The following is a 15,370-nucleotide window of genomic DNA, read 5'->3' as shown; positions in this document are numbered from 1 at the left end:
CTCCCAGACATCACATCAGGGGAATTCGAGGTTCTGCAAAAGCAGAGACCCTGAGAAGGGAAAAAATTTGTGCAATAACCCCGGCAAAGCTGAGGAGCACGGCTGGGAAGCGTTAACATGATGGGGAGGAAAGGTGGCCACGTGTTCCCAGTGATGCTGAACGACCTCTGTGGGGAGGGACGTGCTCTGCAGCTGGGTGGGAGGTCACAGTGGCCATGGCCACCTCCACATCTGCTCTTCTTGTTTCCCCAAACCTCTGCAAAGGTGTCCCCTGGCACGGGGACTGGGTGCTCACAGGGATTCAGGAATCTCCTGAAAGTCAAACCCAAAGTTAATTCAGTGCTCCCTGGAAACTTTAACCGGTGCCACTAAAGCACAGCACCCTCTGAGGGCTGGGTTTGGTGGGCATTTGCTGTGTGGAACCATTTTGAACACGTGCAGAGCGGGGAAATGACTCTGCTCTCAAGCAGGCTGTGCTCAGCTTGCTCAGGGAGGCAGGAACAAAATATTCCTTTACCTCAGTCCGTGCCATCCCCTGAGGTCAACGGCATGTAAATATATGTTTAGGGCTCTCTTAAATCAGAACCTAAAAGTCCTTCTCTGCATGCCCCAACAGGTTCCATTCAGCCACCAGCACAGGAGATTCACTGTCACCAGTTATTGTGAGCATTTACACATTCCCCTCCCAGCCTGGCCCTCTGACCAGCTGAGCCCTGCCAATCTCCTGGCCAGGCTTATCACATTTCCAGAGCTGACTTGGATATCAGCAGCACACAAGGCAGGCAGGAAAATCAATGCTTCCAAAGGCTGATGAATCCAAGGGAATGATTCCTCTTCAAGGCAGCGTGCTCTGAGTGAGGCCGGACAAAGGGAAGCTCTGATAGCGATTGATTTTTGCGGGAGAGGAGCTGCATCTTCGGCTGGGTTTGAAAATCAGTTGTTTAAAGGTAAAGGCAAAAAAAAAAAATCCATGCTGGCTTGGGGAAGGTGGTTGTGGCTGTGCAGAGGGTGCAGTGATGAGGCTCCATCTCTAATGAAGAGAATTGAGAGGGGCTGTGCTGCAGATACAGAAGTGCTCTGCTGTGAGAAACGAGACGGGGAGAGCTGATAACGAGAATCAAGAACTTCCTTCGATTATTGCCTCTCATTTCCTATAATGCAATCTACATCTTGAAAGAAAGCTCTTGTGTTAGATGTCAGATCCCTCTGCCTCCTCCGTGTGGTTACAAGATCTTAAGCAGCAGCATTGAAAGGGAAAGGTTAACCTGAATGAGGTAGAATATAAACCTCTTTTTTTTTCCCCTGAATTATAAGATGCATGAATGCAACGTAACACCACAGGTACAAGAGGAGCCAGTGCAGATACGCAGCCGAATCTGGCACGCAGCAGAGTGCAGAACTTGGCTGGGGGAGCAGCCAAGACATTGCTGAGAGAATCACTGAGACCGAACAGGAGGGGCTGGAATTGTTGTCTAGATGCCTGAATACTTCGTAAAATCTATCCCCACACACCGCTGAAAACAACTACAGAATTCCTAGATTATGTCAGAATTCCTAGATTATGCCAGGTTGTGTGCTCAAACTGGACTGTTAATTTGCCTTGGACGAAGGACAGGCTCAGTTTGCCACGAGCAGGTGCAGATTTTGGATGCCTCCATCTCAGTTGTGGAAGGGTTTCCGAGGAGGGCGGGATGCAGCTGGGAGCGCTCACACATGCCTGCTTTGCCATGTTGAAACCCGAAAAATTGACAGCCAGTTTTGAAAACAGAAGCTCAATCCTTCTGTCCTTGCAGCTCCCCTCGCTGTGAAGGGGTGATGCAGATAACACTTAGCACCCCGCTGATGGCAAAAACACTGCCGGGAGATTTCTCTGCCTGCCTCACCCTGCTGTGGGTGGCAGAACAGTCACAGATCTTCCAGGGCAATGCCTGTGCTCGAAACCCTGTTCCTCCACAAGGAGGTGAGGGCCATGGGCAGTGGGCACAGCAGTGAGCAGAGCCAGAGGATGGAATGGCACATTTCAGACCAAACAGGATGCGCCAACACATCAGAGAAAAACCCTCCCTGACAAACACCCAAGAGGAAATGAAATTAGAGCCACTAATCCTGATAACCAAATCGAGCAGTTCTAATGTGGGATGGCAGCTAGCTCACGGTAACACCAGCAGCAAAGGGCTCTCAGCAAAGCTCCACCCTGCACTGGATTTAAAACCAAAATTGTTTCGAGGCCGAGCTGAGTAATCCCAGTTAAAACCAACGGGGCTGCTCATGCGTTTGAACTTGAGCAGCACATTTGCATTTCTTGCCAGGTTGGCACCAAAATCCATCTGGGGCTCCTCCCCCGAGGTGGGACCCACGTGTGGGGACCTGTGTGGCTGCTGAGAGTGCGCTGTTCAAAGGGTGCCGTTCCCTCTGCCCAGCTTTGCCCTAAGCTTCAAAAACCACGGGGATGTTTATCCCTTAAACACCCCTCAGCACCTCCCAAACCTGCCTGGGATGCTGCTGATATTCTCTGCTTGTTTTACCACCACCACCACCACAAAAGCCACAGTTTTGAGGAATTTTCATTGCAACCAAAACCTTGTCTCTGCTTTGACTCATACCTTGAAGCAAAGGGACAATTATCTAATCACAACATTCAATCCCGTTTTGGTAAGCTCATCTAAATTGTTCAACTGCTTCAGCTACTTCAGTGATTAGAGAGATATTCCACAAATAAACTGCCTGCGTGCTCCTGACACTCAAAACTGATGTGCTGCAGGCAAGGGGAAGATAAAGCATGGAAAAAGGATTCCTTCCTCACCATCGCTTACACCCAGCCTAAGAAACCACAAAATTTCACGTCTATTACTGAAATGAAAGTCACATCAAAGGTCCTGCAAGATTTGGGGATGCGCTGCAGCAAAACTGAAATAATATCCAGCGGGTGCAAGGTTGAGGTGGATGCCTGGGACAGCAGCTAATTGCCACCTCAGAGCACCTTTTGGGGTTATTTATGGCCTGATGGCAAACCCAAATCACCCAGCTCCAAACCCAGCGCTGCCAGAGACTCTCTTTGTGTCCTCAGGCAAAAACCTTAAAATGCTTTCATGCTCCTTGCGAGGTGCTTAATTTGCAGAGACACTGAGCATCCCTTCGCCAAGATCTCCCAGAGTGGCTGCTGACTTCAGCTCATCCATTCTGGACTTCCAGAAAGGCCTTGGCTTCCAGACACAGCCAGGCCCTCAGGTTTCATAATTTAGTTCCTTTCAGAGAATAAACCCAAACCCCAGGAACACAACTTCCTCCTGTGTGCTGCTAAGTTAGAGTTTCAGGGGATTTTTTTTTTAAACTTTTGGTGATCCAAGGGGGAATCCTGCCCTTTTTGTGGTCCTAACACAACTCCTGTGGCCCATCACTATCACAGCTGGCATCTTTACTGAATTTAAACTCCAGAACACCTGTGAGACAGGGTGTTACTGCAGTCCTGAAGCCAAAAGAAGGCAGCACCCTGCACTTGGAGCTGGCTATGGCTCAAGGAACCAAGGAAGATGCTTTTTCTGCACTGGTGGCTCAGTTGTGTTGCTCATTCCAGCTTCCTGTAAGATCTGACAAGGTTTTCTACTGACTTTTCGCTGTCAGAAAGGATAAAACAGCCCCTGTGAGTGTCCTCCTCACTCCCACAGAGGTACGAGAGGGTTTTGGGTGCTGGGTTTGGGTTTGGTGCTCTGGCACTCGCTGCTCTCATCCCTCCCCATGCCTGCACAGCCCCCGTGGCCGTGAGGAGGGGCTGAGGTGCCATCTCTGCCATCCTTCTCCCCTAAAACAAGCTGCTGACAGCAAATACGTAAAATTCCTGAGCTGTCATCCAGGGAAATCCCATGACACCTCAGCAAGCTCCTGGTCCTCTGGCTGGAAAGCAGCAGTGGCAGCAATTATGGGAGAATTTTATCCCCATTTGTCATGGAGATTGGTGGGGGCTCAACAGAAGGAGGAAATATTAAGACACGGCAATCCTGTTCCCCTACTTTGGGATCCCAGAATTTACTTCCAAACCTAGCCCTGCCAACCTGGCCTCGGGCTCTTTGGGGATGACACATTTCTGTGAAAGATTCTTCATTTTCCCCCTCCTGTTGTCACATTTTCTCCGGGCAACCCTGGCCCTACGCTTTGAAAGTTCCCCTTGCAGCAGATGGGCCTCGCTGAACACCAAGAACGAGCACAGGAACCAGCAGCTGGTCCCTGGAGCTGCCCAGGAGAAGATGAAAAGGATCTCAGCAGGCCCTGTGCCCTCGGTCAGGCTGACTCACAGCAGAAGCCTGGCAGGACACAGCCAGGGCCGAGATCACAGGGTGATGAACAAGTTCCCCCACGTGGGATGCACTTCCAGAGGAGTTACAGGCTGTGCTGATAAAAGCTGGCAAATGTTGGTAGGAATATGTGAGTCCAGCTGAATCCCAGGCACACTCTGCACTTCCAGCACATCATCCTTCCCCCTGGAATTCCCGAGGGCTGGAAGTCCTTTGATCTCAGTGAGGATAAGCAGCTTTGGGACAGGAAGCGGAGGAAGATGGAAAAGATACATGGATCCCCAAAGTCAGGGTGTTTGTAGGGAGTTAAATCCTCTCTGTGATAGCATCTGATGGGCTTCTTTGGGAAGCTGGATGATGAAATGAAGAATCCTCAGAAAGCCTGACCTTCCCATGCAAGTAGAAAATTTTACCTCAGGGAGAAAACAGGACTTACCAGGGGGAGCAGGTGATTTCCCCCCTGCAAATGGCACTGTTGTTACCAAAGCTAAGCAACACTTAAAAATCCCCCCTCACAGAGCTGGTTTCGGGTTGGTGTGAGGGGTTCTAATTGTGCAGCTCACCCCACACAGATTTCATGACAGAGATTAACTGGTGGCTGAACAGGACAGAGGTTGGACTCTCCTGTACTTGCTGTGATCCTGGAGGGCAGCAGCATCACCACACGCTGTGGGGCTCTGTGGGCCCTCCCTGACTCATCCTCTGCTGACGTCTCTGAGACCCAAATAATCAGGGTTCCCATGGATCCAGCTGCCTGGAAAGGCAGTTTCATGTGCCCCAGCTCCAGGCAGGGAGCTGGAGTCACTATTTATAAAACACTCCACGGCCCCAACACATCAATGTGCTGTGAAACACCTGAGGTTTCTGTTTTCCTTCCCAGAGGCTTTGGTACTGACTCTTATTTATGCCCAGGCTTTTTTGCATTCCCTGAACGGTATAAAATACCCATTTCTCTAAAGGAAACTCTGCTAGCAGTGAAAGTTGGGTTATTTCTGGGGAAGATGCTCAGCTGGTGTGTGTTATTACTGCTCTGACAAAGGAAATGGTGCTGGGCTGATTTACACTGCTGGAAGGCTTTGCCCCTCAGAGCATGAATGCATTTATGATACAGCCATGCAAAGACTGTAAAGGGAACAGAAATGTCACCTGTAAGGTGCAGCTGTAAACTCCATTTACTCCCAGGCTTGCTTCTGTTGCCCATGGACTGGTGTGAATATGAACCAGCTCCAAATCTGGGTTAGCTGGAGATTTCTTTGAATGGAGCCTGGGAGAACTGGCTCATCCCTGGCTAATACATTGTGATTTGACACTTACTGGTGCTTGGCAGCTTCTCTCCAGAGGAAATATTGATTGTGAGGCAAAAATCCAATATAACTGTACAACGAGGGAGCAGGACATCATTGACACCACTTAGAGCCTGCAGCTCTGGAGAGCCCTTTGTCTCGAGTGGATGGCAAATGTTAATTAAGGTGCCCTCTCTGGCACCAGAGCCTCGATGTATTGTCTCAGGCTACATTTTCCTGTCTGTAAAATGGGAATGGCACTTATCTGGGAGTGGCTGCTCCTCACAGAGCCGTTCTCAAGCAGCTGTGGATTTACCCATCAATCCAACTTGCTGTAACTATGGGTAACCACCAGGAAAAAGGGATTTTGGAGGCAACGCTGGGATCAGGGTCTGGCTCCTTCCTCTGTGGCCTCTCCCCATCCTCCCCTCTAGAGGCTCTTTCTGGCTCTATTTAGTGTCAGCTCCTGGAGCAGGAAGGATGTTTACCTTTCCTCCAGGGCTGTGGTACATAAAAATCAGGTTTCTGCTCCCTGGGGCCATGGAGGGGAAAAATGATCCTAGGGGTTTCATCTCAGCATCAACTCAGGGCCTGAAATTTGCATCACGAAACTGCAAATCGCTCTCGGTAAAATGGGGAACAGCTTAGAAGAAAAACAGCACCACCTCATCCATTTCAGGTCTTCCCAGTGCCATCTAATGCCTGCTTGGGTGGAAATGTTTGGGACATCTCGGTCCCAGCCGTTCCAGCACGTGCTCAGGGGCTTGGATGAATTAGGCCATTAATGGGATGAGTCGTGAAAGAACGTGCTGGGTTTCATTAAGCAGAGGGGAAAGAAAATAGTCATTTTTACAAATCAGGAGATGAGAAAACCTCCCTGAAACACCCCCAGCTCTACACTGGCAAATTATGTCACAGTCAGCAGCCCCAGATGATTAATTGTGCACAGTCATGAAGAGCGGAGCACCACTTCATGAAAGGGTGAAAAGTGGCACTTGCCTTGCGTTTGATAACGGCAGGGGGTGACGGGTGTGAATGCAGCACCGTTAAAACCCTTTTCCATGCCAGGCTGTGGGTGTCTCTCAGAGTTCCCAGTCTTTGGGTCTAGCACAGAGGGAAGAGATCCCAAGGTTTGCTCAGCCACATCCTTCCCAGCAGCATTCCCAGGGGGTTCTCCTGCTGACAGGGACTGGTCTGCGAGGTGCTGGCAATGCCAGAATTCAGCCTCAAGGGCACAGATTTGGTGTCTGGGGAAAACAGAGACATCAAACACACCTCCTCTCCCTCATTCCAGGCTCAGTTTATAACTACTGGTTTACTGTTTAAATTTTATTCAGGTCCCGAGCATACCTGAAGGATATTGTCACACCTGCACGTGCAACTGCGTTCTTTTGGGAATCTCTGTGAGAAATGGGAATTCTGAGGCTTCCCAGGGAATGGAGGAACCCTCCTGCTCCCCAGGTGTGTGAGGCTGGTGTCTCTTAGCTCTGTACGAGTTGTGGGTGTTCAGGAGTACCTCAAGCAGCACTTTTGGCTGCTGGGACCTGCTAAACTTTAGGAGAAATTTTAGGAGAGTGGATTTGAAGGGTCAGCACCTTATGAACACGGACAAGAGGTCCAGGCTGTCTCAAACACTGCTCATGCAGGCTGGCAGCTGCTTTGTCACGGTGACTTCAGCAATTCCTTCAATTTCTCACTGGGTTTTTTTTTCCCCTCCACTTTGCTGCTGTCCAGACTCAGCCTCTGTGCACAGCCAGGCAGCTCAGAGCGAGGTGGGGACAGAAAAACGCCCAGGACTCTCCTCTTTGGGTGCTTATAGAGGGGGTGAGCAAGACCCAGCGTGGCAGTGCAGCCCATTGTGGAGCACAAAGGCTGCAGAGAGTCCCAGTGCTGGAATCCAAAACGCTGTCAGCTGCTGAACTCCAGCTCCTTTGATGACTCTGCTTGTTGAGGATAATTAGACTGGTGCAGCACAGACACACACACGGATGTCTCTATTCTTCGTGCAATTGCACAGCACATGCTGTGAATCCACGATGAGCTCTTAGTTAAAACCCAGGGCAGCGTTTTCAACTGTGAGCAGGATTTGGGAGTCCAAATTCTCTTTCAAAAGTGACTTAAAACCACCAAAGTGTCCTCAGGAGGCAGCAGGGTTAGCACTCGATATTTAAAAGCACCACATTTTTAGGGGTTTTTTTTAGAATTTTTTTTCTCATCATCTTTCAAAGAATGGAATTCCCCCCTGACTTCTGCCAGTCTCGAGGGCTTGCAGCATCCTCTGAGCACAGGCTGCTGCATAGCAAAGTGGCAGCAATAATCCAGGGATGAACTTCCAGAGGGCTTCACAAGAGGCAGAATCCTACAGGAAACAGCCCAACACGCTGCCACCGCCACCAAGGGGGAAGGAGAATCAGCATTTAATGCCAACAAGGCTCCATTCAAACATGCTGGGTATCCGAAATCCTGAGCTCCTCCAGCGACTCTTTGTCTTGAGAATCTCATCAGTAAATTTAAACTGGCTCCTGACAGTGGTGTCAGGTCTGGAGATAGGTGTGAAGAGAAAGAAGAAGGGACAGAAGAGATAACACCGATATCTGTATCCCTGGAAGCTAATAGGAAGCTTGAAAGGGAATTGCATCCTAAGGATCAGGTTTTTAACTGCTTGGGGCTTTGACACAGAAGGCACAGAGCAATTTTTCAGCTCCCTCAGTGACATATGAGGTCTGGGTTGCACTTTCTGAGCTCCTCTCCTTCCTAGAGCACAGGGTAGGATCAAGTTCAGGACCTTGGCTCCAAGACAAGAAAATCATCAGAGGGACGGAAGCCCAAGGAAATGCTTTCTTGTCACCATGTAATTTTAATACCAAAACAAACCAAGCACTCAGGGACCAGGAAACTCTCTGACATCTCTGTCAGCGTTTGCCAAAGTCAGATAGCCTTGAAAACCACATCTCAGCAATCCAGGGAATGCTGGCTGCTGGCTGACCCGGGACCTCCCTGCACGCGGTGATGCTGCTTAAACACTCAAATACGAGATCCCGGTGAAGTGTGGGGTGTGCAGGCACTAGAAAGGGGTTTGCTGTTTGTTTTCCTCCCTGAACACACACACGAGCTTGTTCTCTGGGCCAGCAAGTCCCACAGGGACTCGCTGACCTTGGCTGAGCAATCTTTGTGCAGGGGTGCTCTGTCCTTAAACTCTTTCCTCGATGTTTGTGGCAGAAGCATTTTCTTTGTGGATATCAGCCCTGAATATCTGATTGTTCCACATCTGCCAGCCAGAAGATTTGATTAATGGCAGTTCTCTGTCCAGCATCCTGAATCACTGAGGTAACACCAGCACTGCTGCTGCCATTATCATTTTACAGTGTGATCTTATCACGACTCCTTTGCCTCTGATAAGAGATCTCCCTCCCCCTGAAAATGTTGTAACCTGCCATGGAAATAGCTGTTGTACTTAGACCAGATCTAAATCTTGTCATGAATGGACTGAAACTCCACAGATTTAGGCGCAAATATCAGCCTAACTACAGATCTGGTATCTAAGCTTCTCTGTGCCTCAGTTTTCAGAATATACAGTGGAAATAAAGAGCCCTCTGTGCTTTATCACTTTGGGTCTTTAAAGTAAGGAACATGGAGATCCCTCCACCCCAAACACACTGGAGCCGCCGGCACAGAACAACCCGAATCCTGCAGGAATCATCTCAGTCCCCCAGCAGAAATCTGCAGTAAAGGCAATGGAAAAACATTAAAAATCCACTTGCAGAGCAGCCACGGGGCTGAGTCCCAAATGGATGTTTCTGAAGGCTTTCTCCAGAGCACCTTCCTGGCAGCTGCTGCCTCATCTCACTGTCCCTGTTCCACCGCAGACCTGTTGGATCCCCTCCAGCACAGATGGAGAGAACTGTTCCGAGGCCTCAGAGCTGACCCAGGAATTGCAATACACAAACCAGAGCAGTTCATTGCTCAGACTGTTCCAACCTCATCCCCTAAACCCCAGCGTGGGCAGAACTGAGTGCAGGGAACCAGCGGCTTTTGCGAGTGACCTCCCACAGGAGCACCTCCAGCCACTTCTGCCCCTGCCACCATTTGGAAACAGGTCACAAACTCTTCCCAGGAAGCTCCTGCTCACAAATGTCCTTGGGCAGCACTGGAAATGGAAGAATTGTCTTAGATGGTTTCTCTGCCACACAATCCACGGCTCTATCCAAGCCCCAGACTCGCTGTCTTGAGCGATCAGCACAGACAGAGCATTGGGGGAAGCTTTTCCCTTAGCTCTTGTGCCTACAACACCTGCATTTTCTATTCAAGAGTTCAAGATTTCTTCCAGTGCTGCTAAACTTGGAAATCACTTCCAAAGGAGCCTCCCAAGCTGCTGCTTCCACCAACATTTCTGTCCATCGGTTTCTTCCCTCCGTATGGGGTTTCCCTCCACACCCTGGCCCTGCACGAGTCACTGTGAATCAGGAAAACCCCTCAAATGCTTGGGCTCAAGTGGAGCTTGGGTCTGATTTTGGGCTGGGTCTTTGTAATAGGATGAATTTCAGCCAGGAATATTTGCAGAAAACAACACCCTGAAGGCAAGGCCGTGCAGGAAGGGAAACCACTTCGAAATCCAAAGATTACGAGCAGCACTTTGCTTCCATGCAGTAATTCCCCAAATCCAGCTCCAGCCCTAGAGGAAGGAGAGACTCCCAGCCTTGCTGTGCTGAAATCCTGCGATGTTGCTAAGTCTGTTACTAAGCAAAACATGTCTTAGCAGGCTAAAAACCCTTTCAAAAGGCCAGAGAAGCCTTTACTGTTTGTAAACTTGATCTGAGCTTCATTTCTTTGACGATAATGAAACCCTGAATACTTCTAAATTCTCATCGTTTCTGAGAAGGCAAATCTGAGTCAGACTGGTTTTATTCAGGTCCAGGGGAATTAACTCCTCTTCAGGCCAGGAACACAGAGTTAAACCCTTTTCCAGGCCCAGATGAGGGGAAGGAACATCCATTTAGTTTTGGAAAGCTTTGCCACCTGTGTCGTCTCTCCTGCTTATCAGAGACAGCACAGTGACAGAAAAAGCACAATATCTCTAATTTAAGTGGTCTGGTTACGGGCAGTGATTTACCCAGCCTGAGTAATGGCAGGACCAGGGAATTATCTTCATTTTCTTAGGCCTGGATCTCTTCTGAAACAGCAGCTCAGAGCTGTGGCTTGAATTCAGAGTTGTATGCAGCAACTGAAACATTTGAAATTTTATACATTTACATATTCATGCACAAATGTGAACGCAGAATTAAAACACAGAAAGCAGGATTAGTTCTTTTTCCTCATGGTATAATTTGAACTTTCTGGTTTTGCGGATGTTCTGGAAGAGTTTAAAGGCTGACATGAAACTTTTAAAACTTGCAGATTCTGGAGCTGCATTGATTTCTGCACCATGCAGGATAAATAAATTTCAATAATTTAAGTTTGGTCAAAGGTCATGTTCCATCCTGACTGAAACTGCAATCCATCACTAAATTTTTTTTTAATCTTAGCCTTTTATAGACACATTATGGATTTTTTTAAATTGCTTCTACATGCATAAGAGTTGTAAGTGATCCCCTGTAAATTACTTTGTGCTTTTTCTTCTCTCTACTCTCAGGGATATACAGGGATTAAACACAACAGGGAGAGGTGCTGGCAAGCAGACTGGATGAGAATTAGGTGCCAACTGCTGATGGGAAATTCCTAACAAGATGATAAATAATATTTTGGGGCAACTGGGAAATAATATTTGTATGAAAACTCTTTCTGGAGGAATCCTCTTGTTGCGTTTGGGGCATTGAAGCACTGGGGGTCTGGTTTGGCCTTTGTGTGAACAAGGGTGAAGTGTTTTTCTTGGTGCCCAAATTGCAAAATAGGAATTGTAACATCACCTTTGCCTTCCTTCCTTGCTTAAACCAGAGACTCCTTGGGATAGGGACAGCCTGTGGGACCAGACAGTGCGTAATCCAACGAGCTAATTGCAAAATAAAATAATAATGGCTGTGTGCTGGCAAAACCCAGCAAGGCAGAACAGCAGCTTGTGGGGCTGCTTCAAAGGGATGACACACGGCAGCGGTCGGAGCAGGTGCCACGCTCAGGCAAAAGCTCCCAAAGGTGCTTTGAACATCACCCCGTGATTTAGAGGAGCCCTGAACTGGAGCTGGTGCTGGGAAGAAGGAAAACAGACAGCCCTGTGCCAAAAAATTCTTCAGAGGGGGGAACAGGGAGAACGCCCAAGGTCTCGGTCTGGGCTGGGGGACGTCAGCGCAGCCCCACTGATTTCAGTACCTGGGCTCAAGGCAGCTCAGTTCAGAAAGCACTTTGGTTCAGAACTTAGTCCAGAAAGGAAGGACATGTTCTTTGGTGGGCCCTTTGTCCCCAGTCCCCCATAAATCACCTGCAGGATGGACAAGTAAAGGCTCATTTAATAACATACGATCCATGGCAGTTTTGCACTCCCTACCTGACATCCTCTCTTGGTTCCAGCCTGGCTCAGCCCATTTCCTCCCCTCAACTCACCTAGTCTGCATTAACCATTCAGAAACACTTGGAAATCGCATTTAACCTTTTACCTTTGATTATTTTAACATACACAGGGTAAAGCTAGAAGTCAGGCAATGTAAGTTCTCCCCAGGATCTCACTCCTGGTTCAATACCACACCTGAAAATTCTGATTCCAGCTCACCCCTGTGTCTGTGACCCTGCCCAACCTGCTCCTCTCTGTCCCCTGCCCCAAACAGTTCCCCCTGGCTCTCCCAAAAAGCCAGGAGGCCGCTGCTGCCAGCAGCGATGGTGTTTTGTGACATGCCTGACAGACTTGTCTGACAACTTGGAGGTTTGTTTTGCATAAGCCACCCAAGCAGATGGTCACCACTTTTAAGTACCAGCCTGGCTCGTGTTCGTGTGCACAGAACTGAAATCCCATTTCACCGAATTCCGTCTCCTGTTGCAGCTGCGGCTTTGGGGCAGTAAACAGAGGTGGGAGAGTTTTGGGGGAAAACTCACAAGGGCTTTGAGGCTACTTCTCCACACCATCTCTGGTAGGGAGATGATGTTTTTACCTCCCCGGCATCTTCATATTCTCTTTCCCACTTACAGAGAAATAAGCTCTGAGTTAAAAAGCATTTTCTGGACCTTTAGGGAATGTCCTTTTGCCATGCACTCCTTTCTCTCAAGCTCCCAAACCCGTCTTCCATTCCACATCCTACCCTTGGTGGCACTGCTTGGATTTTATTGGGTTTATTTCTGTTTTGCTTCCTGGCTGGATTTTAATGATCAATTATTGGTAGCATTTCCAGCCGGCTGGAACAGGGGCACTCACTGCTCCTCCAGATGGGATGAGGGGTCCCTTTCCCAGCAGAGAGCTGAGCTGTCACACAGGCTTATCTTGAACTCAGTATCAACACATCTGCCTGGCTGCATTTCCAATAACTACTTTTTGCACTTAGGGATATTTTACCCTTTTTCTGGCTTGCTCCCTGTGTTTAACCTCCTCTGCTCTGCACGGTGAAGCTCTGAGTGCATTTTAACAACTGTCAGTGCTTTCCTGGGCAGGAATGTGACCCATAGACACAGTTCCTGCATCAGGTAAGAGCAGGGCTGCCTGGCAGCCTTGATGGCACTGTTGTGCAGGTAAGAACCACTTTCATTCATAGGATTAAGCTGGTTTTTTATTCCAGCTCCACTGAAAGATGCACATCTTTTCCTCCAACCGAGCAGAGCATGAAGTCACCGCTCTGCTCTGCTCTTCATTTGCATTCGCTGTACCTAAAAGCTGTGTGCTGATCTCAGGAGACAACTGACAGCCACAAGGAGTGCAAAGCAGCACCGTGGAAAACAAAAATAAGATTTCCTGCATGTGCTGATGGATCCATGCAATCCCATGAATCCACAAGGAACATATGTCCTTAAACTGCATGTGCCTGTCTCTATATTCATAAAAAAGCCCCCTGTGACAAGATAGGCTGCAAAACCCCGGAGTTCTGATTGGTATCAACAACAACCAGAAAACTTGAGCAGATCACGGAACCATCCCGATCCCCCCCGGTTTCATTTGCATCCTAAAGCGAGCAGTCGCACTTCAGGAGTCACTGTTCCATCACTAAGTTGTCATTAGTTTGCTGCCTGATTAATTTAAAGCGTAAGCACAGGCAGGGAGATTACACCAGGGCATAAATTGGACAAGGAAAAACCGAACCACTTCGGGCTACGTATGGAAATCTACTTCTGTTGTTCCCTTGCTTTTAGGGTGATTTGTACACGGATTAAAGAAAATCTCCCGGCTGTCCGAGCTACAGCAATTTCAGCTTGGGTTGCAAAAACTGCCTCCCTGGCGATCTCCAACTTCCCGGCGATTCGGGCGGGCTGCGGGGACGGGACCGGGTGTGCCCGGGGCTCCTGCCTGGCCGCGGTGGCCACCGAAGGATGAGACCCGAGCATCCCGCGGGTCCTGCAGCATCCGGGAGCGCATCCCCCGCTGCCAGATGAGCATTCCCAGCCGTCCGGGCCGTTCCGAGAAGGCATCCTCGGGCCGTATATCCCCCGCAGCCCCGGAGAGCATCGCTCCGCTGCCCCGGCAGCGCATCCCCCCGGCTCTGGGAGCCGGCAGAGCATTCCCTGCTGCCCTGGCTGCTCCGAGAAGGCAGGAGCGTGTCCCCTCGCAGCCGGGGAAGCACTGCCCGCTGCCGGGAGAGCATCCCCCGCTGTCCGGGCCGCTCCGGCAGAGCACCCCCCCCGCTCCGGGAGTGCATCCCCCTTCTCCGGCAGCGCATCCTTCTCTCCGGCAGAACATCCTCCCTCTCCAGGAGCGCATCCCCCCGTTCCGGCACAGCATCCTCCCTCTCCGTGAGCTCATCCCCCCGTTCCAGAAGTGCATCCCCCCGCTCCGGCAGAGCTTCCCCCCGCTCCGGCAGCGCATCCCCGCCGCTTCCCGGGCTCGATCCCCGGCTCCCCGACGCTCCCTCCGCGCGTCCGGCCCCGCTCCGGTCCGGAGCAGCGGAGCCGAGCGGCGCCCGCCGTTTCTCTCTCTATCCTCCGTAAAGCGAAAAGAAAGGAGGGGGGAAAAACCCCTGCGGGGCAGAGACTTACGCCCGTGCTTTGGGGAAGCCCATGGAGAGCAGGATCTCCAGCGACGAGCCATGTTTGATGGTCCCGGCGCGGTGCTGGCGGTTCCGCCGGGGGATGACTTTGCTGTACAGCTCCTCTCTGGCAGCCATGGCGAGCGCGGCGGGCTGGGCCATCAGCGCGCAGCCATCGCCGCCCGCGCAGAGCCATGCACGCCGCGGGCTCGGGGACAGCGCCGGGGGGTGGCCACACGGCTCCCCGGCCCCGAGCGACACCGCCCACACGTGCGCGCCCCGCGCCCGCCCCCGGCAGCGCCCGCGGAGCGACGCGGGGAGCGCAGCCGGGATGCTCCCGCCCCGCGGAGGGAGGGAGGGAGGGACACGGGTGGGTGGGTGGGTGCGCGGGAGGGGGCAGGAGAAAAGGATTGTTTCCTAAAATAAAAAAAAAAAAAAAAAAAAAAAAAAAAAAAAAAAAAAGAAAGAAAAAGAAAAAGAAAAAAAAAAGGGGGAAAAGAGAAAGGGAAAAGAGAAAGGGAAAAGAAAGCACGTGCACGCGCGGTTATTTAGGTTTTATTTATTTATTTATTTATTTGGTCCGTTTTGCATTTCTTACAATTATTATAATTGTTACTTTTTTTTATTTATTTGTTAATATTTTTGTTTTGCCTTTATCATAATTCCTGTACTATTTATTTAATTATTTATTCTTTCCTTTTTTTTTTGT

At 50.0% G+C, this 15,370-nt stretch overlaps 1 protein-coding gene across 2 annotated transcripts in view; it reads right to left on the bottom strand.

Annotated features, from left to right (window-relative positions):
- UBASH3B (ubiquitin associated and SH3 domain containing B) overlaps positions 1-14,930 on the bottom strand; it is a 58,144-nt gene extending 43,214 nt beyond the window's left edge. The window contains exon 1 of one of the 2 annotated variants that reach the window (XM_042034077.1): positions 14,672-14,930. In XM_042034077.1, the coding sequence (XP_041890011.1) occupies positions 14,672-14,823 (152 nt within the window). In that variant the 5' untranslated portion in view covers positions 14,824-14,930. The remainder of the gene's footprint in view (positions 1-14,671) is intronic. The other variant, XM_042034078.1, reaches the window with a different exon arrangement.
- Positions 14,931-15,370: the final 440 nt, after the last annotated feature.

Source organism: Corvus kubaryi, unplaced genomic scaffold (assembly GCF_017639235.1).
Source record: "Corvus kubaryi isolate FWS band 111438036 unplaced genomic scaffold, C.kubaryi_AGA036_p1.0 37367, whole genome shotgun sequence".
Lineage (NCBI taxonomy): Eukaryota > Metazoa > Chordata > Aves > Passeriformes > Corvidae > Corvus > Corvus kubaryi.
The sequence above is the reverse complement of the archived record's forward strand: the minus strand, read 5'-3'. Positions and strand labels throughout refer to the sequence as shown.